At 40.2% G+C, this 25,288-nt stretch overlaps 1 protein-coding gene across 4 annotated transcripts in view; it reads right to left on the bottom strand.

The window, feature by feature from the left end:
* The window catches only part of fgf13a (fibroblast growth factor 13a), a 189,562-nt gene that overhangs the window by 14,321 nt on the left and 149,953 nt on the right, over nt 1-25,288 (bottom strand). For all 4 annotated transcript variants that reach the window (XM_072663094.1, XM_072663092.1, XM_072663095.1 and 1 more), the window contains one exon: nt 20,357-20,460. In XM_072663094.1, the coding sequence (XP_072519195.1) occupies nt 20,357-20,460 (104 nt within the window). The remainder of the gene's footprint in view (nt 1-20,356; nt 20,461-25,288) is intronic.

The following is a 25,288-nucleotide window of genomic DNA, read 5'->3' on the forward strand; positions in this document are numbered from 1 at the left end:
CCACATGGCAATCACTAGATTCACGTTGGGATGTGCTGCTGCTTCGGAGAAAAACTAAAATATCCCAGCGTAAATGAGTCAGTACAGACTGTGCTGTGTTTGCTTCTCACACACACACACACACACACACACACACACACACATCAAAACCACAAGAGCTCTGTCATTACAAGTAAGCTACTGTACTACTACTAGTAAGAAGAACTGATATGAGACTTATCCACTTAAATCCACCGAGTGCCTGATTAGTTGGCAGGCTTGATTTGTCTTGGCCACTGAATTACTCTATACAGAAGGTGGACGGAATTATGATCTGGCTAGTCTTTGTCTTCTGTTCTTGGAACGTAGCCATGCACATTACGAGCAATTGTCAGAGGGAAATTGGAGCATTTTTCAAGAAGAACAGACCCACTTCATATTGTACAGGCAATATACGCTGAAGCTTTTCTCCAAAGAAGAGCCCAGCTGTAGAAAAATTCCAGTAAAAGGTGACTCATTACACAACGATTACCTTCCTCCATTAGTCTGGAGTCTATGTTCCATCCTTAAAATTCCCCACATGCTCTTTTTCCACTGGTTTTTGGTTACAGGTAGAACGTAGACTGCAGACATTTTTTGAAGCTTTTTCACTCCTTCCTGTTCAAGTTTCCACCTTTTCCTGTCAGTATGACTCTCATTTCAACTACTGTTCCAGCACAGAACATTTTCCCTGACCTGAACTATGCTGTCAAAATGTTTCCCGCTGTCTATCAGTGCAGGAAATCTTTCTCACTGCAATTTCCCTCTATTTACCTTTCTAAAAAAAAAGGCAGTGTCTACGCCCGAAATGGATCCCTACTCCCTGATTAGCATTGTACTAAAGAGCTGAGCTATTTGGTTTACTAAATCATGGAAAGGTGCATGAATCAATAAATGAATCCGGGAACTTTCTTATCATCGGTCAAGTTGAGGTCTGGAAGACCAAGAAAACTTTCCAAGAGAACTGCTTGTAGGATTGCTAGAAAGACGAATCAGAACCTCCATTTGACCACACGAGACCTTCAGGAGGATTTAGCAGACTCTGGATTTAGCAGACTCTGCTCTCTGGACTCTGGTATTCTCTGGTAACTATTCTGCTGTGCTTCTTTTCTTCTTTTTACATCTCCCATACTTTAGTCCCTTGTAATCTGATTTGATTATTAGGGTTCAACACAGAGTCAGTGTTTAGTTTTGTTTTTTTGGGACGAAAAAAGTATCAGACCACAAATACAACCTTACACATTAATGTATCTTTAAAACTAAACTGCAATAAAATGAATGTAAGGGCCAACCAGTGTATAGTAACCAGTTTGAGGCAAAACTGCAAAGAAACAAGTAGCTAACTGTAGTTACTGAATAATACATTTTAGTGTGTAATAAGCGTTAAGGGTTAAACCTATAGGTTAACAATGTGCACAGTCTGTTCACAGACATACATGCATACATTAGAGGAAAAGAGAAATTCAACCCCTTGCAGCACTCGTTTGTGAAGAAGGTCGTGGATCAATCTCTGCGTCCTCAACACAAAGTGCATTACTGTATGCAAACAAGCACATTAGACACAAAATGCATGGAAAGCATCTCGCTTATTGCTTTTGCCATCTCATCGCCGACTGCACAGAAACACAAGTCACGTGCTAGCACTCGCCCTCGCTTTTTAGAGAGCAAAGGGAGAGCGGTGGCGATAGCAAATGGACTTTAAATGATACCATTAAGACATAGCATGAGATTGAAAAGTGGAAAGTGGAAATGAGTGGAAAGAGGTGACATGATATGCTAAATGCTGCGACAGCTAAACTGCCCTGTTATTGGCTTACACAGTCATTCAGAGCAGAGAAACACTAATATGCCCATCCTTTTAATACCGTGTTTAAGGTAAGGTGTTTTTTGGGCAGCAAGGTGTTTCCTCCCTGCACACCTCACATTAAAATCAGACATGTGTGATCTCATTCTGATGGTAGATGCAGTACTTTGACTTCAGCTGTGGCAGGAGCTACCTGTAGATCCAGTGATAACATTTTAGGATTGGTGGTCTGCTGTTGGACTTAACTTGATAAAATGGCCTGACCTGGCCACGTTGGCAGTTGTTGCACTTGTAAATTATTTTGCAGACAGTGGAACAGCTGATTTCTAAGAGTTTTAAGATTTTTTTAAAAACCCCTTCCCAGCCTTGTATGCATCAGAAAGCTCTTTGGATCTAACCATGGTAATAACACTCACTTTACCATTCAAGAGCAAACCAAACTACATGTCTGAGGTTTAAATAAGACAGGTGCCTCCAAAATCCCCTCTGATGTCCTAATCATCTGCAGTTAATGTAGTACACCTGATTATTATCTATTAATTATATATTACAAATGATTTTTGCAAATGATTTTTAATTTTTGGTATTTTTGTGTTAAGATAACATTACCTCCATCTCCCAGTATTGTTTAAGTGAAAATCAAATGTCCATGTTTAAATATATTATAAAAAAACGGTTTTAATGGGGTGTTCTAACTTTTTCACCTGACTATATATACCTGTATATCAAAAATCTGTTTAGACCCCCATTTTCGTCAGTAGTCCACTGCTAGTGTTGCATGGCCTGCTTTTTTTGTCTGCTCTCCTTAGTTTTCATTTTTGCGATGCCTGCCACTCAGCCTATCAAACCTGCAACCTGCTCCAAGTCTTTTCTTCACAGTTGAACCTGAGACTTGTTTCAGTGTTAAGCTGCACTACAAGGAGTTGTCAGGTGTGAGCTGCCTATCACACAAGCTGTTCACTCTCAGAAGCTCGTCTTCTAAAGCTGTTGTGGACTTGGGTCTATCAGCTACCAGTACTCTTCCTGCACCAGAACTCTTCCTGTCATTTTTGTCGTTTGGACGTGTACAACACTGGACTCATGACACTCACTTTTTCTAATCAGTATGACAGCAATCCAGTGCAATGTTGTCTAAATACTGAAGTAGAGTACAGTCTGTTCCAATGCTGCTTTTATACAGACAAAGGGTTTGTATTTGATTAATTTATTATTTATTTCCAAAGCTACATTTATTTCAGTTGCCACAAAACAGCTGTAGGTTGTTTGCCAATGGCTTGTTCCTTTTTTCCTGTTTTTAGAATTTGCATTATTTTTCAGCTTTTAATTTTTTTTCTCAAAAGCCCTGGTAGTTTCCTGCAGTCATTCACTGGACCTAAGGGCTGGACGGGAGTGCACACGGTAACAAAAGTCATAGTTGCTCTGGGAACAGATTTTACGGGGGGGGGGGAGCCACAGCTTATGAATGTATTGCAGATGGAACGGTAGGTAAGAACCCTATTTTAGTTTAAGTGGATACATTATGTCTGGCCCATACTAGACAATACCCAACATCACATAATCACACATCACACTGATTCCTTGTCCTCAGTCGTCCTTCGGTTGTCACAGCCCCCAAGCTACAAGTGTTCCCCCTAATTAGACACCACGCAAGACTGCGACTGCATGGTAAGGAGGATTTAGACATTTACTGGAGACCAGTCAAGTGCAAAGCCTCTATTTTAAACAAGAAGCAGCTAACACACCATGTGGAGTGTTCATCAAAGTAGCCCTTTGTAGACACCAAGTGCAACACACACTTCAACAACAGCACTTCCCTACAAATGAGTAGACAGTACTTAACTGTCAGCGACTGCTGCAATAACCAAACATACACTGATCAGCCATGACATTGAAGGCCACAAGACCTCTGATGGTGTCCTGTGGTATCTGACACCAAGATGTTAGCAGCAGACCCTTTAAGTCCTGTAAGTTGTGGGGCCTTGATGGATTGCATTGATGACCCCACTTTACAACTTACATGTTCCCAATGATCTTGTTGCTGGTTCACCGGATGTCCTTTCTTGGACCACTTTTGGTAGGTTCCTGCACACCAGGTTCACCCCACAAATCATCTTGCCATCATACTCTGGATGTTGTCAAAGTGGATCAACAAGCAAGTTCACTTGCTGCCTAATTTACCCCAATCAATGTTTTCACTTCACCTACATTTTAGAAAGAACCCTTTGAAGTACCACATTTTAAGAGTGTAAAAAGTACTGTGTAATGAAGTCAAAATGCAGAGCTGAACAAAGACATTTGTGACTGTCAAGAGCTGGAAAATTGGCCCCAAAATCAGCGCAGTTATGCTGTAGGGTGGCATTAGAGCAGGTAAAAGCACTAAAACAGCAGAGAGGTTTATTTCATCTCCAGCCATCTATTTCACCTCATACAGTACTACATTGCACTGTTCATACTGTGAATTAACAGTATGTTTTACTTATTTTTTTATTTATTACATTCTGAAAAAACGTATTCCTTAGGCCTAAAGCGGATAAACACTATCCAAAGCAATAGCAATTAACATTAGAGGCATACTCCAGCATTTTTAATCTAATCTAAATCAGCTTTTTTGTAGCACACTGTTGTTTATTGCATACTATATATACTAATATATTAATAAAAAGAGGAAACCTGTTAACTGGAAACATATTTACAATAGAGCTCAATGGGCAGACGCTGAAGCTACGCACAAAGCAAGTTGAAAAAACAGTGAGGAATTACTTTAAAGCATGGAGCAAAAAAAAAAAAAATGAACTGATGATGTGAAACGATACAGAGGGGGATGTCGCTTACGGTCGATAGCTAAATACATCCATTCTGGAGAGAGTAGATATGGAGATGATTTTCTTATTGTATTGTTGCTGATGTGTAACTGTATCAGCAGCTGCAGTCACGTTGCTGGAAGCTGTGTGATGAGATAATTTGTTTCCCCCTCTCTTCTCCTCTCTCGCCCCGGGAAATCCCGCATTGCCCCTCCCTTTCTCCCTCCCTCTTCCTACACAGGGCTTCCCTGCCGGGTAGAAACAGCGTCATGCTACTGAAGTATGAGGGTGCGTGTACATGTGAGCTAGCAGTGCAGAAGCACTTGCATGCAGGACAGCATCAGGACAGGAGGTGTGTGGGTGATGTATGTGTGGGCGTATGAGTGTTCTCCAGAGAGGCGGAGGGGAACACGGTAATGTAATTCTGCATTTACAGGAAAAGCATATTTAGTGCATTTTCATCCGCCTGCTACATATGCACAGTTTCTCTTTACCCATCTTCTGTCCTAGCCTTTCTACACATGACTAAAAAACACCATACAGGCCAGAAAAGAGTTGAGATATCTAAACTGAATTGTCTGGACACTGTTCTCAAATGCAACAGCAGGGGTTGCTAAAAAGGGGCTCTATGGAATAGGGACACTAACCGTTTCACAACTATGGTCCTATCGGTAGGGCCTACTATGGCTGGTCCCTGGCTAGAATGGTACCACCCGTGGGATTTGAACATTCACCATAGAACTTCCTAGAACATCAGCTTTAAGTCAACCAGTTCAATCATCTACTCTATCTGCTTCACCCAGTATACACAGTAACACCGATATGCGGTGTAAATTGATGCAAGTTTGCTGGTCATAATGACTGCATACTGCATTAGTTATTTACCAGTTATTTGCCAGCTTTTTACTGGATTTTTTTCCCCCATCTAAAATAGTGCAGAAGTTACAGGTGCCAGAATGCAACTGTGGCGCCATTTTAATGTGAAGAATCATTTTTGTAAAGAATGGTTCTTTATGGGATCAAAAAAAAAAAAGGTTCTTCTATGCCATCGCTCACAGATCACTTTACAGCACCTTTATTTCTAAGAGTGTAAGGTCTGGGTTAAATATTGTGTATTGGTTTTTGGGGTCTGATATTTTCATTTTTCCCTCTTCTGCTTTTTTCTCTTTCGTGACCTCTCCTCCTCCTCCCGGGCCATTTTTCCAGCAGACCCCTCTTGTCTCAAAATGTCTTTTTCGATACCTCACCTCATTCACTTTCCCCTCTCTGGTCATTCCCTTCATTCTTTTTTGAAAATATCCTCCACTCCTTCTCCGTTTCCCCCATCACTCGCCATCCTTTCCACGCTCTATCTCATTACTCTCTCCTCCCCTCCCCCCCTACTTTCTCCTCTGCACACTCCAATCTCCAATTCCATCCACCAGGGAGGACTGAATAGAGAAGCTGACAGGATCCATTCCGCTCAGGAGCCCCCAGCACGGCTGAGAATTCAGCCTCCATTTCTCTCATTTACCTCCCTTATATTCATCCCTCTAGCCAGCCATGTCTCTGGACCCAGAGAGTCTGGACTCACACACACAAACCATCCGATGACTGACACCCAAAGCCTCAGCAATGGCCACTATTTTATGACTTTAAGGCTCAGTGCTTCAGCTATTGAGCTTTTTAAACAGCCCTGGTGGACACTGAGAGTTTACACAATATTGCAGAACTGCAAATCCAGACACTATAATCCACCCTGTAGTGCTACACTCTTAAAATGTATGTATATGTATATATATATAATACCTGTTCTGTCCTGGCCTGAAGTTTTCTGTACCAAAAATTATATGTCCATTTTCCAACCTTTCTTTATCCCTTAACATTCTGTATACTCCCCCTTGTCCAAAATAAAAAAGACCTGAAGACAATCTATTTTCTCTGGTGGTGTACAGCTTTCAAGGAAGTCTGAAAAAGGCAATGTTTCACTTTCTGTAATGTAGGTGTCACTGGTGGAATTCAATCATTTAGAGGGTTTTCTCTGCTGTTTAATGTAGTGGCAGGCCATTTTTGACCCTGAAGGCAACACAAAGGTTAAACAGAGAGTTTTTGTTACTGGTAAGCCTGTTTTAATACTGGCTCTGTTCTAATTAGATATCTGGTAGGGTGTATCATTCTGCTGCCCAGCCTGAAACCATGAAACCCATACCTTCAGTTTGAACGTCAGGGGCTAAACTGCTGTAGGCTGAATGGGTGGATATCTGTATTTGGTTTTCCATTATATGAGCCCTTTAAAGTTTTAAGAGCCTTCACATCACATAAAGGCTCCATGACAGTTCACGTTTTTTCCCCTAGAACCGTCGACATAAGGAATATTTATGAATATTTTTTAATTTAAAAACTGTACGGCACCAAAACGTTTATTTTCTTAATAATACAACGGGCAACTTTTCTTTATAGCAGATATATATATATATATATATATATATATATATATATATATATATATATATATAGCAATTCTATCTGGAACATTACCGAAACAACACCAATTATGGCAGCAGTGGCAAGGCCAGCTGAATCTACCAGGGGCAATTAAGCCAAATGCTGTTTGTCAATGAATCATTTCTGTACGTGGTGGGTGTGTGTTTCTAGCGGTCTGCGTCATTTCCTCGTCATGTACTCACACTTAATGTGCCACCAAAGACCCAATATCTGAACTGACTGCAGAACTGCCACGCTTTTATTAAGCAAAAAAGGTTTATTGATCTACAGCAAATGCCTTGTGCTCACAAACAACAAATCTGATTTAAAAAAAGAGCAACGATGCCAATATTAATCAAAGACAGTTTTAAAATAACATTTATTATATGGTTAAAGTGGCAACTGGCAAGCATTAGGCAGCAAGTGAACAGTTCTTGAAGTTGAAGACAGGAGGAAGGTCAAGAAAACAACTCTGACAAGGGCCAAACTTGGTCAGAGCATCTAAAAAAAGGGCAGGTCTTGTCTGGTTGTTCCCTGAGGCTCATTGATGCGACCCATCTCACATCTCATGTGACTTAAAGGATCTTATTGGTGTAAGATACCACAGCACACCGTTAGATGTCTTTGGGGGGGCTGTTTAAGGGGCATGAGGAGCCCTACACAATATCATATAATGTTATGGCTGATCAGTATATAACCACCCAGTCTTAACTACAGTCATCAAGTAGTTCCATCAAGAGTATCATACAGTAATCAACATGAGATTATCCAAATACAGTAATAACAATAAACGGTAAGCAAAGCTATGAGAGAGAGAGAGAGCGAGAGGCTTCTCTCTGTTCAGTGCTGGTCATGGTGCACAACATGGCTTCGTGATTTAAGCAGCTGCAATGTCTCAGGGGAGCACTGCCACAAATGCCCCCATCCCTGCCTGCTCCTAATGACCCAACACTAAATGAATTACCACACTTCAAAAGCACCTCCACAGCAAACACACAGAGCAGCACACCACAGAAGGCCTGGCTGATGTATTATGGATCCAATTCGCTACAGCATTGTGACTGAATGCAATCCTAATGTTTCCTTCTCAGGGGTAATATCACATTTAATCTGTTTCCTACCACAGGAAAGCATAGACATCCGCAGTCCACTTAGCTACTATCAGAGTTGCATGATGGATTAAATATCAGAGTGATTGTATTGCTACACTGTTTCACACACTTTTCTCACAAAAATCTCATTCAACCTATTCAGCCTGGTTTTCTCTGGTATGCAGGAACCACCGACCAAAAGGACAACCGGTGAACCAGCAACAAGATCACTGGAAACATGTTGTAAAGCTCTCTCAGTTATCTTAGAATTTAGCGTGTCAATAATTTAAAATGATTTTCATGTTGAATGGATGTGAAATGGAACTAAGCCAACATAGTGTCAATTCATTATTGCTGTTTGACCAGTTTAAAAAAGTTAGGTAACATAGTCCAGAGTAGTAGGATCAATTCCCAATCCCCACTAAACGGGGAGGGTGCAGACAAGTGCCAACTCTCAACTGGGCAGCTCAACATGCTTGGAGGAGAACCCTATTAGCCAATTCTGCTCAGCTAACAGACGCCTGCATTTGGCTCCAATCACGCTCAGCAATAGAGTCGATTGTTGGCCATCCTTCCCACCCAGAGAAAGAAAGGTCAATTATGGTCTCTTGGACTTCCAGCCACAGGTTGAGCTCATGATCCATTGGCAATTAGGCTATGAATAGATAGTTGTGGCACTCTAGTATAGAAATTTAGAACTAAAAACTCAATTTATTAAACATGTTATAAATTCCCATTTTTGGGAATCTATAACAGACCAGAATTTTACCACAGAACAGAAGAAAGTGTTTGTGAGTGAAGCATAGATAGGTCAATTCAGTGATTCAGTGAGAGCTTATTTGCATATGGCAGCCAGTAGGGGTGGGGGAACGATTTAACAATGTAATGTTGTAATGTTGACTAAACGCAAAAGGCAGAACTTGGAAGTGCAGCGACTAGACAGTCTATGGCGTGCACATAACAGAGACACCCAAGATGATTGGGCGAGAAATCCGTCTGGCACCCTCTGCATTAATATCTAGCATAAGGACGTTTTTCGTTGCTATCAACCAGAGCACCATCGAGCAAGTGATATCAAGTGCTCAAGTTGCCCGCTGTGTCAAGGCTACTAGGGAGGCTATCTTTCCACCACAGCCTCACTGCAAACCATTCCAGTTGACTTGCCACATCTCTTCCATTTGTTTTATTAATTAAAGACACTGGAAATAGAAAAAGGAAGTCCTGTATAGAAAAAAATCATCAATAATTGTTTTATCAACATATCGCAATCCTCTGAATCGTAATCTAATGGAATGATGAGGTGCCCCCCTAGTATTCCCACACCTAGTAGCCTGTGTCTCAAAAGCCAATGCTGCATTGGAACGGTTAACTAACAGCACACTGTGCAGCCCTAGCTTCTATATTTTCTCCAGTCTTAAATCTGTCTGAGGCAGATACTGAGCTCTGCTAATTGGTCTCACTTTCATGCACTAGCTGCTGGTGGGAGTAAGACTGTGCATCCATGCGTGCACGCATATGTATACGCACTCAAATAGCGAGAGAACGGGCTGTATCGAGCATGTGCGGCTCTGTCTAGGGGAAGACTATAAAAGAAGAGCAGGAGAGGGAAAAGAAAGGAGAGCAGAATACATTTTTAATTGATTCTCTCTCTCTCTCCCACTCGTTGTCACACTGATGGATGAATACATTTACACTGGTACATTCTGACTCATCCGCATATGAACGCTCTGTCTGTCTCTACCTCCCTCTATCTCTCTTTCTCTTCCCCTTCCTCACTTGCCCTCTTTTTCTTCTCTTTTGTCACACATACAGTTTCACGGATTCCGCTCAGATGTTTAGATGTTCACCTAAATAAAATTGTCACAGAAAATGGAAATACAAACTAAACATCACAAATATACCAGTGAAATGATCAATATGTAATCATAACATGTATATGTAACCCCAAAATACACATTACATGAACATATATTACCATATATGAAAATATAGGATTATATTCAATGTCTATGTTATCAAAAATAGGAATTGAGAAAACAAAAGGTCTCTGTCCACCACACATGCAGCACTGTGCAGACACACACACACACAGATGAGTCCAGCTGAACACGGCTTCAGATGCTGCTCTACGTCACTGGCTGTCTCCCCGTCACTGATTGGGGATTTCCCCCAGCATCGCTGGACTGCTATTGGCCGGCTGCTCAGCCCTGCTGAAGTGAGGCTCCATGGCAGCAGAGCCGTGAAGCTTACCGAGCAGAAGCCTTCAACACAGCCTGCAGCCATCACACACTCACACAAGCTGAAAGCTCTCCTTTACCGAACCTGCACTTGATCATCTCTTCCCAGAGCAAGAACACTCAACTCCACATCAACAGCCCCACAGCTATTAATTTACCCTCTTTCATTCACACTCCTTCATTTACATGCTTTGGTTTAGCAGACATCTACATCAACAATATGCAAACACACTCACACACTATAAGGACAAAAGTATTGGGACGGCTGTTAATTCATTGTTTTCTCCAAAATCTATCAATATTAAAAACGGATTTATCCTGCTTTTGTTGGAATAACTGTCTCTTCTGTCCATTCTGGAGCATTGCTGTCGGGATTTGACTCCATTCAGCGACAAGAAAATGAATGAGGTCAGGATGTTGAATGATCACCACCCCACCTCATCCCCAACTTCCCAACGCATTCCAAAAGTATTGGATGGAGCACCATCCATCATTCCAGTGAACACTGTTCCACTGCTCCACAGCTCAATGCTTAAGTGGGGCTTATTCCCCTCTAGCCCACACCTATCATTTGGTATGGTGCCAAAAGGTGCCCAAAGGTGCCCAAAAGTTGTTTATCTTGCCAATACTTCTCTACAGGAACTAGACAAGCTCTGTGTGTGCATTTGCACATCTGTGTCAGCAATGGGTGTAACTTAAAGAAGCAGAATGCATTAATTAGAAGGGGTGTCCACAAACATTTGGACACATAGTGTATGTTGGGGGGTATGTAATGAAAAGGGATGCATTCAAAGGTGTACAGTCATTTACATATGAATCACATATCCTGTGTTTGCTATCAATATGGTCACTGTCATGATGCTGTGCATCTGCAAATTTCAGCAAATTTAGTGTATGATTTTTCATCATTCGGACCATCAGAAAACAGCAGAAGAATTTCGAGGGAGATGGCATAACAGTCTAGACTTGCAAACAACAATGACTATTCCAGTCGTTAACCCTCTGCATGTCTGAGGCAGCTGCACATGCAGCATTTCCAATAATGACTCAGTAGTTGCTGAAGAGTTTTTTCAAATGGAAATGAGAGTGTGTTCTGTCTATTCCAGGGGGTGAAGTCACTTAACAGAGGCAAACTTTCAAAGCCCTTTGTTTCTGCACTGCTGTTTACAGCCACAATACCCCAAACACACCTATGGAATTGGCCTGCGCATTTGCTGGCTAAGCAGTTGTCAGATAAATACAGGCTGTCTCTATGTAACACTGGGTTGTCTCACAGTAACACTGCTGGTGCAGAGATTATATTGTCTTTATTTAATTTAATGAGCACGTCGGTGCGTACCATTTAATTACCCATGCTGAAGCTCACATCATTAAAAAGCACACAGTGGGAATGGAAACTGGTCGTAAATGGTGTTAAGTACAGTGAGTGTGCATATTCTTTTTTTCCCCCAGTGAAGAACAGCGCACTGTTGTATCATTAGAATCTGATCACATGTCTTCTAACCATTGTTTACAGTCTTTACTTTCATTTCTGTGACAGACTATAGCTCTTAGCTCTCAGCGACCAGCACCCCTACTTGACTCACACTCCAGTATTCCATAGAGGAATAATATCAGAGTCGAGTCAAGATATGATGCATGAGATTCTGCAGAAATGAAAAACAAATGAACAGCGTGAATGATAAAGGCTCTATTATCGTGGGTTAGCTGTGTATGGAGTAAGTATGGAGAAAGGCCTGTATAACGGAAAAAGAGCAACACTGGAACACTGATTGTTAAGACTTGACTTAAAATGCCTTAACATAGTGTATATGTCTAACAATATGAAAAAATGTAATATATAAATGATATATGATTTAAATATGGCATAAATTCCCATAAATGTAAATTTTTTGGAGTCATCTATTATAAGTGATCATGGAGTTATTATTTTTTACATTTATTATAGAAAATTTATTTGAAATGTGTTCATTTATTATATATAAAAAATTTACTAGTAGGTCACCACTGTTGTGCAAAACAGTCAGAATGTCATGCTTTAGCTAAAGGTGGAACAGTTGAATATTATAATTGAGTTAAGTTAGATATTTAGCTTGCAGCCATGTGAGAGCAAAAATCTGCCATTTAATGCTGCAAAAATTGCAACCTAAAATTTGCCTGTTTTTTTATTTTAATAACGTTTATACAAAATACACTATATGTCCAAATGTTTGAGGACACCCCTTCTAACAAATGTGTTTAGTTATTTTCAGTTGAACCCACCGCTGACACAGATGTGCAAATGCACAAATACAGCTTGTCTAGTGTCTGTAGAAAAGTACTCCCAAAATAATCTGACTATCTGAAGCAGATAAATATGAACCTATTGGCACCATGTCTAATGCCAGGCATGGGTTATAGGGGTTAAAAGCCCCCTCGTGTTGAGCTGTGGAGCAGTGGGACTGTGTTGTTTGGAACGATGGAGTGCCATCCCAATTTTTTGGGATGAGTTGGGGAGTTGAGATGATGTGGGGTAGTGTTCATCCAATTCAACATCACAGCACTGCTCACAACAATGCTCAGAAAGTCTTCCATGGGCAGTAGAGACAGTCACTCCAACAAAAGTGCTTGATTTCAGAAGAAACTTTGAATGAACAGGTGTCCTAATACTTTTGTCCACATAGTGAATAGTAATAGTATCAGACTTAGTACCATATTGGGACTTATAGTGTGTCCTAAAAGTCAGGGATCTTCTTAAGCAAACATACCATTCAATTCATTAAAAGCTAAATAGTTATATAGACGTGTTTGCTTGTTGTATTGGGTAGAAATTGTCTCTTATTTCATGATGTAATAATTCATTTTCAAATATTGCATTGTCCAATCATATTTGTCCATTTAATTTGTGTTTGACTGTTTCGGTTACCGCTGTTCTTACTGGATTTATGACTTAGCTGTGCTGTCATCTATCTTCATTATACTGAAACTGCATTACATTTTGGTCGATATTGGCCCACTCAGTCATGATTTCCTCAAAAGACATTTTGTTTGCTGTAAACAATCCAAAATATTTGGATAAATGAAAAAATATACACATGTTGGGCATGTCATAGACTATAACATATGCTGTGCAGTCACTAGGAATCCAAATATTAATTTCATATTTTAGAATGATTTAATTTGATAATTTATCAGCTATGATATCCCCAGTCAAGATGTGGGATCTATTAGGCAGCAAGTGAGCAGTCAGGTCTTGAAGGTGATGTGTGTTAAAAGCAGGGGAAAATGGGCAAGCGTAAAGATCTGAGCCACTTTGACAAGGGTCAAATTGCAAAGGCCAGACAACTGGGACAGATCATCTTCAAAACTACAGGCAGTTCTTGCAGGGTGTTCCCCCAAAGTGGTCCAAGGAAGAACAGCCAGTAAACTGATGATAGGGTTGATGTGATCCATAGATCCCAGCTTGCAACTAACAGGACTTAAAGGATCTGCTGCTACCTGGACACCTTGATAGGTCTTGTGGAGGCCAAGGCTCATTGGGTTAGAGCTGTTTTGGTGCCATGAAGTGCACCTACACAATTTTAGGGAGGTGGTTTTAATGTTATTGCTGATCTGTGTATTCAAAAGTTCATAGCAGCAGCTGTTTCACAGTTTGGGCTGAACTGGACAACAGCAAAATAGAAAATGCTCACCTCCATTTTACTTCAAAAAAGTGTTTAGACACAAATTGGAGACTCTTGATGCCTTTTTGAAACCTAACAAACCTCACTCAAAACTCCAGAACTTCAGAACTCCAACACTTTTTTATGTGTCTATTGTTTCCATTTCTCTCCCAATTCCTAGGCTTACCCTAGCACTAGCAATGCCCCTGACTCTAGGAGGGTAAGGACTTAACACATGTCTCCTCTGATACGTGCAAAGCCAGCCACTGCCCTCTTTTCGATCTGCAGTGTTGGGCAGCCGACACGCTCTGAGGAAAGCACTGGGTCCTCAGCTCCACCGCACCAGCTAACAGACGTCTGTGCTGACCAACATAGCTTAAAAGTGATGAGGAAGGAGACAGCGCCATCTACCCACCTGGAGGGAGCACAATCAATTGTGCTCTCTTAAACTCTGGTTGCTGATGGAAAAGCGGCATGGCTAGGGATTCGAACCCACGATTCCCAGGCCATAGTGGTAGTGCATAGAACTGCAAAATATCTGAAAACTATTGCTTCAAAATCTTGAATATTAAGTTGAATTAATGTTTTAACAATATTGGTAACTAAATGTGTGAGAAAATGGTAAAATCAAGTGTGAACACCGTTATGGAAATAAAGAGTTACTACACCCTGCCATCCAAAATAGAAAACTCAACATGCACCCAGCCTTATTGTTGAATTAGGCCCTATATGCCTAGAGGATTTGCTGTCACCCTAAAGAAAGAATACACAACAAAATACTGAATAAAAGAACTAAACCTAAACAAAACATCAACAACTAACCTGAACTAACAGAAAGAAAAAACTATTTGTCCATCTAAGATTACAGTAAGTACTTTTTCCTGTCTTGTGTAAATTTCAATTTACAAATTATTAAAATGAAATTAATTACTGGGATATCTTTCTGTGTCTGATAGCAAGCCTGGTCTTTACTGCTGGTTCTAACTGTTCTGATAAATAAGAGGTTAATGAATCTCAAAGCTAGCTTTATTGTTGGATGTACTGCAACCTTTTGTAGGGGGGGCTTAACCACAGTCAGAAAGGAATTCAGTTTGATCAGGGTTTATTATTGGTTTGCTTTATTAGAGTAATAATATATAGAGATGGAGTAATAAATAAAGAGGACAATAATAGTATTCGGACAGCGTGTCCCAAGACGGCTTTTGAGAACAGCATGCTGCTTAAACTTTCTGCATTACCAACTTAAAACGTCTTCTTACGTCTCTGCTTTCAAGTAAGTTTTCTTATACAGTAGACACATTCTCCAACTCATCAGCCTCATTAGTCCGTTGTTTCGCCATATGGTAGGAAGAAGTGAGATAATTGCATGTGTGTATGTGTGTGCGTAGGTCTGTGTTGGAAAGAGATGGGCGCTGCAGCAAGTAGCAACCACTCGGAGACCTTCTTTCAGGAAACTCTGGTGAGTCTCTTTCCCTCTCTCCCTCTCCTGTCAGAAAGCACAGGCTCCTGTCATTTGCTCCGGTTTTGCCCACCACATTGCACAAATCTTGACATTTGCGATGCCACTGGAACTTCTTATCTATTTATTTACTTGGCGGGTAGCTGGCTGCATTATTCATGACTTTACACACGGCATCGGGAAGCCAGCTGCAGCGGTCAGGAGTTTTTTCCTCAGTATTTTTTTTTTTTTTTTTTGAGTCCATAGATCCGTCAGCTATACTCACATATGCATGGCAATGGCTTCCTGTCATGGGAGGAAAGGGAGTCCATTAAAAAATGAATGAAGTGGCGGGATCTGGCGCAGTGTGGTCAGCACAGCGTGTCGGCGATGGTGAGTATGTGACTGATGCAATAATGTGTGTAGTGAGAGCCTTTGTGAAAGTGATAGGGAACAACACACGTTTGCTCAACCCACATACTGCCTGGCCGCGTTGCCATGGTAACCAGGACTAGTGCCAGAGCACCGACATTTGGTCTGGTCCAAGCAGGCAGAAGGTCAGGTCTGATAGCAGTGTATATGTGTGTGTTAATTTATGTGTGTGTGTGTGTGTGTGAGGGGGTAGGGGGGTTAGTTATGAAGGCACTTCACACCATTATTCCATTGCCATTTTGCTGTCTACATTACACAATCAATTAGATTTAGTGTAACTACATTATTGACTACATAGCTAGTTATGCAATGAATCTCACTTTCCTTATGGTTACATTCTGAATTGTGATACCGATACCAACTGTAGTTTTAAAATCATCAGTACTAAACAATACTGCAGAAAAGAACTGAAACCACTTAGCACTGTTTCAATATGTCAGAGACAAATAGGTTTTCAGGACACTGATTATGTCTAATGTTGGACTACTGAGTAAACTGCATTACGAAAGGTGAATCAGCACTGGAAAGTTGTTTTAGTCAAGTCCAGAAAGCTGTCTAAATGTTCACTGGATTGAAAAATACATCCTAAACAAGCCAAATAATGTCCCTTTTCCCCTTTTCCTCTTTATAATATACTCTTTTAGCTTATTTAAATGAAGTTCTGAATGTTGAATTCTTTCCAAATTGGAGAACTGAAACAATATTGCTACAGATCCACTCATCCAACCTTGCTCCCACGGCATTAGCACACTGGCTACCGGGTACATCCAACCTTGCTACCAAGGCATTAGCACACTGGCTACCGGGTTCATCCAATCTTGCTACCGCAATGTTAGTACAGCCTGGCTTGCTTAGTGGAGGTGAATTGCAGGGTTTCTGTATAAGCTGATGTGTAACAGCTGTGCTGGACTATGTTCCTGGTTTTGTGACTGTATATCATCTTTTATGCCAGGGCCATGACTATAGCTCTCCGCTAGTGTAGTGTTTTAAATGAAGTCGTAACAGACTCGCATCAAACCTCACTGAGTTTGTTTCCAACAGACCTGTTTAAGAGAATTCCAACATTATTTGGCATGCTAATTCTATAAAATGACCTTCTTGATCTAACAGATGAATTATAGCTTCAGTAAGTAAGCTAGAGTTAGGTAGCTAAACTAGCCTGGTAGTTTCATTAGCGCAAAGATAAAGAAAACAAAATTGTTGCATAATAATTACAAGATGTCGTGGACTTCCTGGTCCAGATTAAGGAACACAGCAAATGGTCTAATGGGTCTGCAATGGCACGGCCTAAGTAACCATGAGGCCCTGCAGTGTAAAACAGGCCAATGCATATGGTTGGAGCTTTCTGTGTGCTCCTGTGTTTATTATCACTATATAACAGGAGCTCAAAGCTGGCTTTATTGTTGGATGCACTGCAATATTTTCTGATGGAGCTTAACCACAGTCAGAATGGAATTCAGTTTGCTCAGTGTTTATTATTGGTTTGTTTTATTAGAGTAAAAATAGACGGAGATTGGAGGGTAAAGTGCATTCCTAAACCAGGAAAAACCAGAAATTACTGGTTTACTGTCGCTCCAGTCTAGTTTAAGACATCTCAGATGTGTCAATCAATTACTTCTGGCCATACCATAGTCCAGGCTAAAGCTAAAGGCAACATGGTCAAGACACTGCAAGACTAGACAAGACAAGTCAAAAATATGGAAACCAACCAGATTTTAAATCCCACATTAAAACCTACCTTTAATATTTAGCATTTTAAGGAATTTTATTGGTGTCTTGGTTTTTTATGCTGATCAAATTGTTTTTGTTGCTTTATTTGATCACACTGGGTTCACTGATTTTAATTTTCTTGTTAGAATGCACTTGTTTTTAGCTCCTTTGCTAATTTTGTTTTTGTTTTTAATTCATATGTCTTTATTTGACTATTTCCTCTCTTTATTTAGTTAAGCTTTGTTTCCTGCTTCTCTGTTGTTTTATTATACCTCAGATGATCTGCTGCTTCTGTTCAGCACTTTAGGCAATGGTAGCTGTTTTTAAAGGAGCTCTGTAAAGACAACTTGCTTACTCTTCATGTCTGTGCGTGTTCAGAATGCTGGTTTGACATAAAGTAATATCGGAAATAGCCACTTTCTTCCTGGAGTTGATTAAAGGGTTAAACAGCATGCATGAACAGCACTTTGTATGTACGCACTTTGAGCTAGTATTGACAAATATAACTAGGAAGGGATGCACTTTGCAGTCTGACTGAATCTCGGGTTTCAGCTTATGAACATGTTAAAGAGCACACACACACACACACACACACACACACACACACACAGAGCCTGATTCACCATCTCCAGATGCACTTGCTCTGCAGCACTGACAGGCAGCCATATGGAGGCAAGGAGTATGATTAGCTGAGGGTGGATGTATCATGTGTTTACAGTGATGTTCGTAAGTGCGTAAGTACAGTCAGAGAGGGCAGAGTGTGTTTGTCAGGGACAGAATCGGTGTGTGAAAGCACTGACGTTTTCACACGCTTTCTAGTGATCGTTTTGCACTGTAATTTGGAGAACAACGTAAAACACAATGCCGATCAGAAGCTGACGAAGGTCAGAGGAATGTGTGTAAGTTCTGTATGAGCAATGGCAGCATGGGTCCTTCTTTCAGACCTTTTACAGCAACACAAAAAAGACCATCAGACCCCTAGACACACACATACAGCCTGCAAATGCACCACAGGCCAAAAGTTGGTTGTGAGCTATACTCCAAGCTTCAAAAAGGGTTCTGTGTAGTACTGAGAAGGGTTTATAGGATAGTGGAACCCGAAATGTTTTATATAGAACCATCTACAGAAGGTGTTCCACTAATAAGAAGAACCTTTGAAGACAAAAACTAATCAGCATTCTTTGAGTAGTTATAGTTCTATGTAAAACAACTGAAGAACTGAAGAACCCTTATAAATGCCTTATTTAATCAGCTTTATTGCAACTCTAATCATGTCTACCTAACCCTCACATTCAGGAGCTCCTAAAGGCTTAGCAAACTGAAGTAGATGTGATAGGACCAGTGCAAGTGCATTTCTCCTGTTTTTTTTTATGTCTGCGTATTGCAGTTGTTGGGATGTAAGCTTAAAGGTATTTTGCCTGTTTCATGTAAAATGGTTTATTTGTAGAGAAGCTGTCTGACTCATATTTCTTCAGTGGCGATAGGAACCCAGGGTCAGGGTCATTTTATTTTAGTATCCAAAACCACCAGAGAACTGACACTTGTAAAAGTAAAAGTGCTTCAAATGGTTCTTTGAGTGATGCCATAGAAGAATACATACCACTTCCATACATACCACTTGTGGTTCTTCTATGGAATCGCTCAAAAAAAACAAAAAAACATTTGAAGCACCTTAAGCCTTCATTGTCCTTTTATGTATTTTTATTTTACATGTGTTTTTTAAATGTAATGATAATGATGGTAAAATAGTGGAAAACTTTTGGCTAGTGTAAAACCATCTGCAAACAATGTCCCAGGCACTAGCCAGCGCTGATTTAGTAAAACGTCTTTGTAAAGTAATGTTTCTTTGATGTTGTTTTAAGAGGCACGACATTGTTCAGAGATCTGATTCCTATCGCTAGAATTAGAATTAGAATTGAGCATTTTACTTATACAGGTTTTTAGTCTGCCTCCTGTCCACAGGAAAACTAAATTTTTGGTCACTGAAAATGGAGCTATTTAAAAACTCTTTTGAACACTCTGTTTTCAGTGTTGTTGTGTAGACGGGGTAAACAAAGCTTTATGAAAATGCTAACGTCACAACGCATGCATGTTTGCGGCTGAATCTCCAATACCGCCTTACTCCCTATATAGTGAACTACATAAGTCATTAAACTACAATGTCTACATGCAGATAGCTCTAGAGTTTAGATTTAGACATATGAATAGATGTACATGCTATTCTATTAGAAATATTTAACGCTCTATTTAGATTTAGAATCTGTAATTCTGTGTCTTGCGTACTACATTACATAGGGGGTAGTGTATCATTTGGGGTTAAACCTCTGTGTTTTCTTCCTTCTTTGTGGTGTTTTGATGTCTATTTTTATGAGGCACTATCACCCCATACAGGGCTAGCATGCTCATACGAGCATTTACCGTCTCTGTGTTGCTGAAAATAATTTAAAAAACGGGAGGGGGAGATCTCTCTCTGTTTTTAAAAATATCTGGAAATGATGGGACCCAAATGGCATCATGAGGTTTTGATATGACGGTGGCAATGCAACTGAAGCCCAGTGGAATATTTCCTTGCTTAAACAGACATCATTAAAAAATGTTGTGCTTCGTTGTTTGTTGGAAAACTCACTAGACTATAAAATAGTTCTCACTATTACACTCACGTTACCATTTGACACTTTTGTTACACACATCACACCACTGTAAGAGGCTGATGGTACTCACTGATGTGTACAGATAGCCCTCACTGTTCATGGCCAGGTAGAGTTTGGTCTGGACCCCCTGGATGGCTACCACTCGCAGACCCACAGGGATGAGGTTGAACATGGCTGTGAAGGAGACGCAGAGAAATGACCGGTCAGTAAAGTACATTAAGAACAGCACATTTACATCTCTAAAAGCACTGCAAAGAATGCATTCTGAACTGAGGCCAATCAGCATTTCTGCTTACTGTGCATGCTCATTTTAATGGACAGTATGCCTATTATGCATAAGATTAATGGCATCTTGCTTTTCAAACAGTTTCAATACAAATAAGCAAGGATGGAGTGAAGCATGCTGAAGAAGGGGGGGGGGGGCATACATCGATTTAGGCCTGCTAAAACAATTTCAAAAAGAACATAGAAAAGACGTGTGTTTTTGGTGGATTTGCAGTTTTATGTGCCACTAAAACACCAGCAGGTAAAAGAGTTGTAGGCTGGTGTTGCATGTAACAAAAAGGCTTAATAATGTTTTGTGTATCTAATAAAATTAACTTTCATAACTATTCCCTGTGATTTTAACACATTATGCAAAAGTTTATTATGCCATTACCAGGGTATTACAGTCTTTTACAGTGTCCTACCTTATCATATGCTAACCTTGCAAAATACATGAATAGTGCAGGAAATATTTACATTTAAGTATTTGCATTTGACTGTGTCTAAGAGCATATAATATTTAAATAAACACTATGAAAATGTGGCATTACTTGCTCCTGGGCTCCTCCTAAAGTCAGAAGCATAATTAAAGCTTCGAGCCACCACCAAAGGACACATTTTTCTGGACGAGCTAACTGAAACCTCATGGAGACGCTCAAAACGAGACATGATGTCCCCACGCTTTTGACATGCAGTGTGTTTCCTTGCAGTGGAGCAGGCATGGTCCTCTGAAATCTTCTCCAGTATGGTGTTGTGTTTTAATGCAAATGAAAGCATTTAATTCTCAGTTGTACGGTTAAGCTCTATTAATAGTCTTTGTGGGTTCTGCCCTTTCTTTGAAGGAGAACCGAAGTCAAACACAGGCAAAACGACTAAGTCGGGCCCCTTTGTTGGTGTTTTTTTTTTCGCTCCTTCACACTTCCACTCCCTCTCTCTTTCACACTAACTGAATGGAGTTAGAGAACTGCGTGGGACCTTAGCGTGCCCGGGGCTCCCGTCAGTGCCAAATGGCCTCACACCTTTGTACCCCTGCCACGCCGTAAGCCAAAAAGCTGACAATCTCTCCCTTTCACACCGTCTCCCTGTGCCAGAGGGAATAGCGGAGCAGCCAGCTAGCCGAGACTGCGCATGCATCCAGAGAAGGCATCTGAGTAGCACCAGCTTCAGAGAGGGAGGAAAAAAGACATTTCCATGTGTACCCTATCACGTGTTACGTAACGTTCTGTTATTAAACACAAAGCGAAAAGGGAAACTTGGTGTACCATAATAGGGACTCCAGGAAAAAAGGAACATGAACTGCATCCATAATGTTGGCTTTTCTCTGAAGCATGAAAAGCTCTCTCAACATGATGAGTAAAGTGATGTACGTCCATCTCATGCTAATCCACTAATGCATAAGCCATCACTGTTATGCCTAAATCTAAAGCTCTATTTTGGTTGTTCTTTGCAGAAATTTAAACAACAGCCAGCAGCTGTTAATGGGAACATTTCATGGGACTAAAATCCCATTCCATGATATAACTATTTACTTCAGCTATTAAGTTTGTCATTTTCTAAAAAATACAGTGCTGATAAGGCAGTGACCCTATGGACATCACAGCTCAGTCAACAGAAGGCATATCTGTGGCCTTGTCATAGTGAGATACTAGAGAGCTGGACAACAAATGGATAAGAAAGATAAGACAGGCAGATTGTTTTAGAGTTAACTCAACTTAGTTTCAGGAACTCACATTTTTAGTTGAGTTTGGTCAACAGTATATTCTAAGTAGCTGAAAACAACATCAGTAAATGTTCTGCAGCTGAAATATTGTCTGGGGTCCTCCCTCCAGTCTGTCCACTCTTTATTTCCATCTGCAGGGCTCCCTCTATCACATGAGGGTAGGGGGGCTTCCTACTCTCAGACTCTTGACCATGGAGGGCTGTGACGTAGATAGGATTCAAATTTATGATGTCCTGTCAGTTAGACATAGCTATACGCCCCTCTAGAGCTTGTCTGTGTTCTTGTCTATCGTGATGAATATGGTGTATGGTAAAAATGTCTTTAATTATTGTGATATTTAAATTATATACAATATTTATAATATTTTACCACATTGCCCACCCCTAATATAATATAATTTAATCACAGTTTTTTTTATTTAAAAACTGGTATTTTGCAGTTTACTTTTGCCATCAAACTTTGCCATGAATATAATCCATATTGCCTCTGTCAAACAAAAGCTTTGTATATCCATTTTAATAATATCCATTATCCATTCTACTTTTTGACAATTCTTTAAACCTTGTAGTTATTTTTTACATTGTATCAAGAAACAATGTATGTACCCATGTCAAGGAAAGAATACACCGGTACATTTACTCAGAACTGTGTTTTTTATGTGTAATTTCACAGCTGTAGAGTGGCACAGGGGTCTAACTGCCTGCTTATGTGAGGAGATCCCAGCAAGGCCCAGCACTACATTATCAAAAGCCTCCCAGTCTGGGGACGTCATGCAGCTGTGAAAGTTCTAATCTGCAGAAGGGAATAAACAGTAGGAACACAGACTAATGTTCTCAACTCAAATTCTCAAATTCGTACTGCTGACCAAATTGAGATAAAGAATTAAAAGTGTGAGTAAGGAGAACGTTTGACTGAACATTAACTCAAAAAAGTCAGTTATTTAGTTTCTTTACCGTTTAAGTGTTTTAAAGCTAGCATGTGCTTCCACTGCATTGTATAAAGTGGTTTGTCTGTTCAACCCCCCAAAAATGACGGTAACAAGGGAATGAACTGAGTTTAACTCAAATGAACACTTTGGATGAACCTTTATTTGATTCAAAGTATTAATTTAAGTTTAATTGCTTGTTACCACCTAAACGTAATTTCTTAGGTTAAATGGACAAACAACATTTTACATTGTGAGACATGTGAAGTGCCAATGTATCTTCTTAAACAGGCGCTAACGAACATCATTGGACAGCTGAACATGCTTGGAGGAGAACAATAAATGCTAATTGTGTTATGTCAGTTAACAGATGTCCACCTTGGCCAGAATCACGTTGACTGATGGAGGGTGACAGAGGTCAATCTTAACCTTTCAGAGAGAGCAAACTGTGCTTTTTTCACCCTTTAGCCACAGATCAAATTTGCAAATCTAACACATTTTCAAATTATCTCGCAGATCAAATCATCTCCCAATGATCGGGCCAATCTTTACATTGTGTGAAAATTCATTTAAAATGACAAATTGTTCAAAAAATAATTGTTAACAAAAATTGCTCAAAAATGACTTTAAATAAAATCTGGTAAATATTGCACATTGGAAGGCAATGCTTTTTTTCTCCTGTCTCCACTAAAGTCACCCTTTTTTGAGAGGTTTTGCTACTGCATAGGCACTCTGAATACATAGTAATTAAATGACCATGCCTCCCAAGGCTTCTTTAAATGACCATGCCTCCCAAGGCTTCTTCCTCCAGCTCTGAGGGAGTTTTTCCTTGCCACTGTCGCCGTTGGCTTGCTCACGGGGGTCTTTGACGCTTCATGTTATTTCTTCTTTCTTCTCTGTCTCTGTTCTTTATTAAGTAATAATTATGTAAAGCTGCTTTGTGACGACAACAGTTGTAAAAAGCGCTATACAAATAAATTTGACTTGACTTGACTTGACCATGCCGGTCAATGATTATTTGAATTCCAATAGAAATGCTCCAATAGAAATGCTAAACATGTTTTTCGCTGGACAGCGACATTATTCTTTATATTGATCATTTCCACATGTACTAAACCAATTTCAAGCTGACAGTGTACCTCTAGCAACTTGAAGCCAGTTTATGAATCTCAAATACAGATCAGGAAGCTCCAAAAATCATGTACAGCCTTGATTTTTAGGCCCATCTCCACATCATTTCAAATTGTGTAAGGACAAAAAAAAAAAAAACTCACAGTGTAAAACTAAGTTGGCTTTCACTCCTCTGAGCTCTTTCTTCAGTGTCCAATCAAGCCGTCGCTTGCCAGTCAGTTTCCTGTGTTCAAAGCTCGCTCTCAAGAAATGCCTCTTCCTGCACACTCATGCATAATGAGGTGGCAAACTAGCAGTGTGTACCTGACTCATGACAAGTACACTGTGTCTTCATGTGCATGTGTTCCATATAGCAGTTTTTTTCAATTCACTTTGAAGCAGGACTCCTTGCCTCTGAACACTCCTGCTGTCATCCCGTGTTTCTGTGCTGTTCTAAACAGCGGGGACACTTCACAGCACAATGGTTAATACATTTATGATATGATTCTCCTTTGCTGTTCAGTGCTTTCTTTACTTGTTCAGTGTCAGTTGCATGACGTGGGTGAGACTGGAAAAACAGGGTAGGTCTATATCTGGACGTGGAAAAAATACTTCTTACAATTCACATCCTCGGCAACAGTAGCTGCTCCGCTGCCTTTGACCCTAATGATAACTCTAGCTTCACTTTCTTGGCACCAGTATCATGTGCAGTCTTGTCAAAGGCCTCACACTTATTTAAAAAGGTAGTAATCAAACCCAATCTTCAGATTGTAGATGTTCTCAATTACAATGAAGACTGTGTTTTGGGTAAAGATCATCCGCACAATGGACATCTTCTATACCAATAACAGATGTTCTTCTAATAAATGTACATGTTAGCCAAAAAGAACCATTACTTTCTTAATTTTCCAGAAGTCCTGGAATGAATTCTAGATCTTCTGGAATGAATTCTGAACATTATCGTGCTCCAAGCCTGAGGTCTC

This window comes from Salminus brasiliensis, chromosome 19, assembly GCF_030463535.1.
Source record: "Salminus brasiliensis chromosome 19, fSalBra1.hap2, whole genome shotgun sequence".
In the NCBI taxonomy this organism is placed as follows: domain Eukaryota; kingdom Metazoa; phylum Chordata; class Actinopteri; order Characiformes; family Bryconidae; genus Salminus; species Salminus brasiliensis.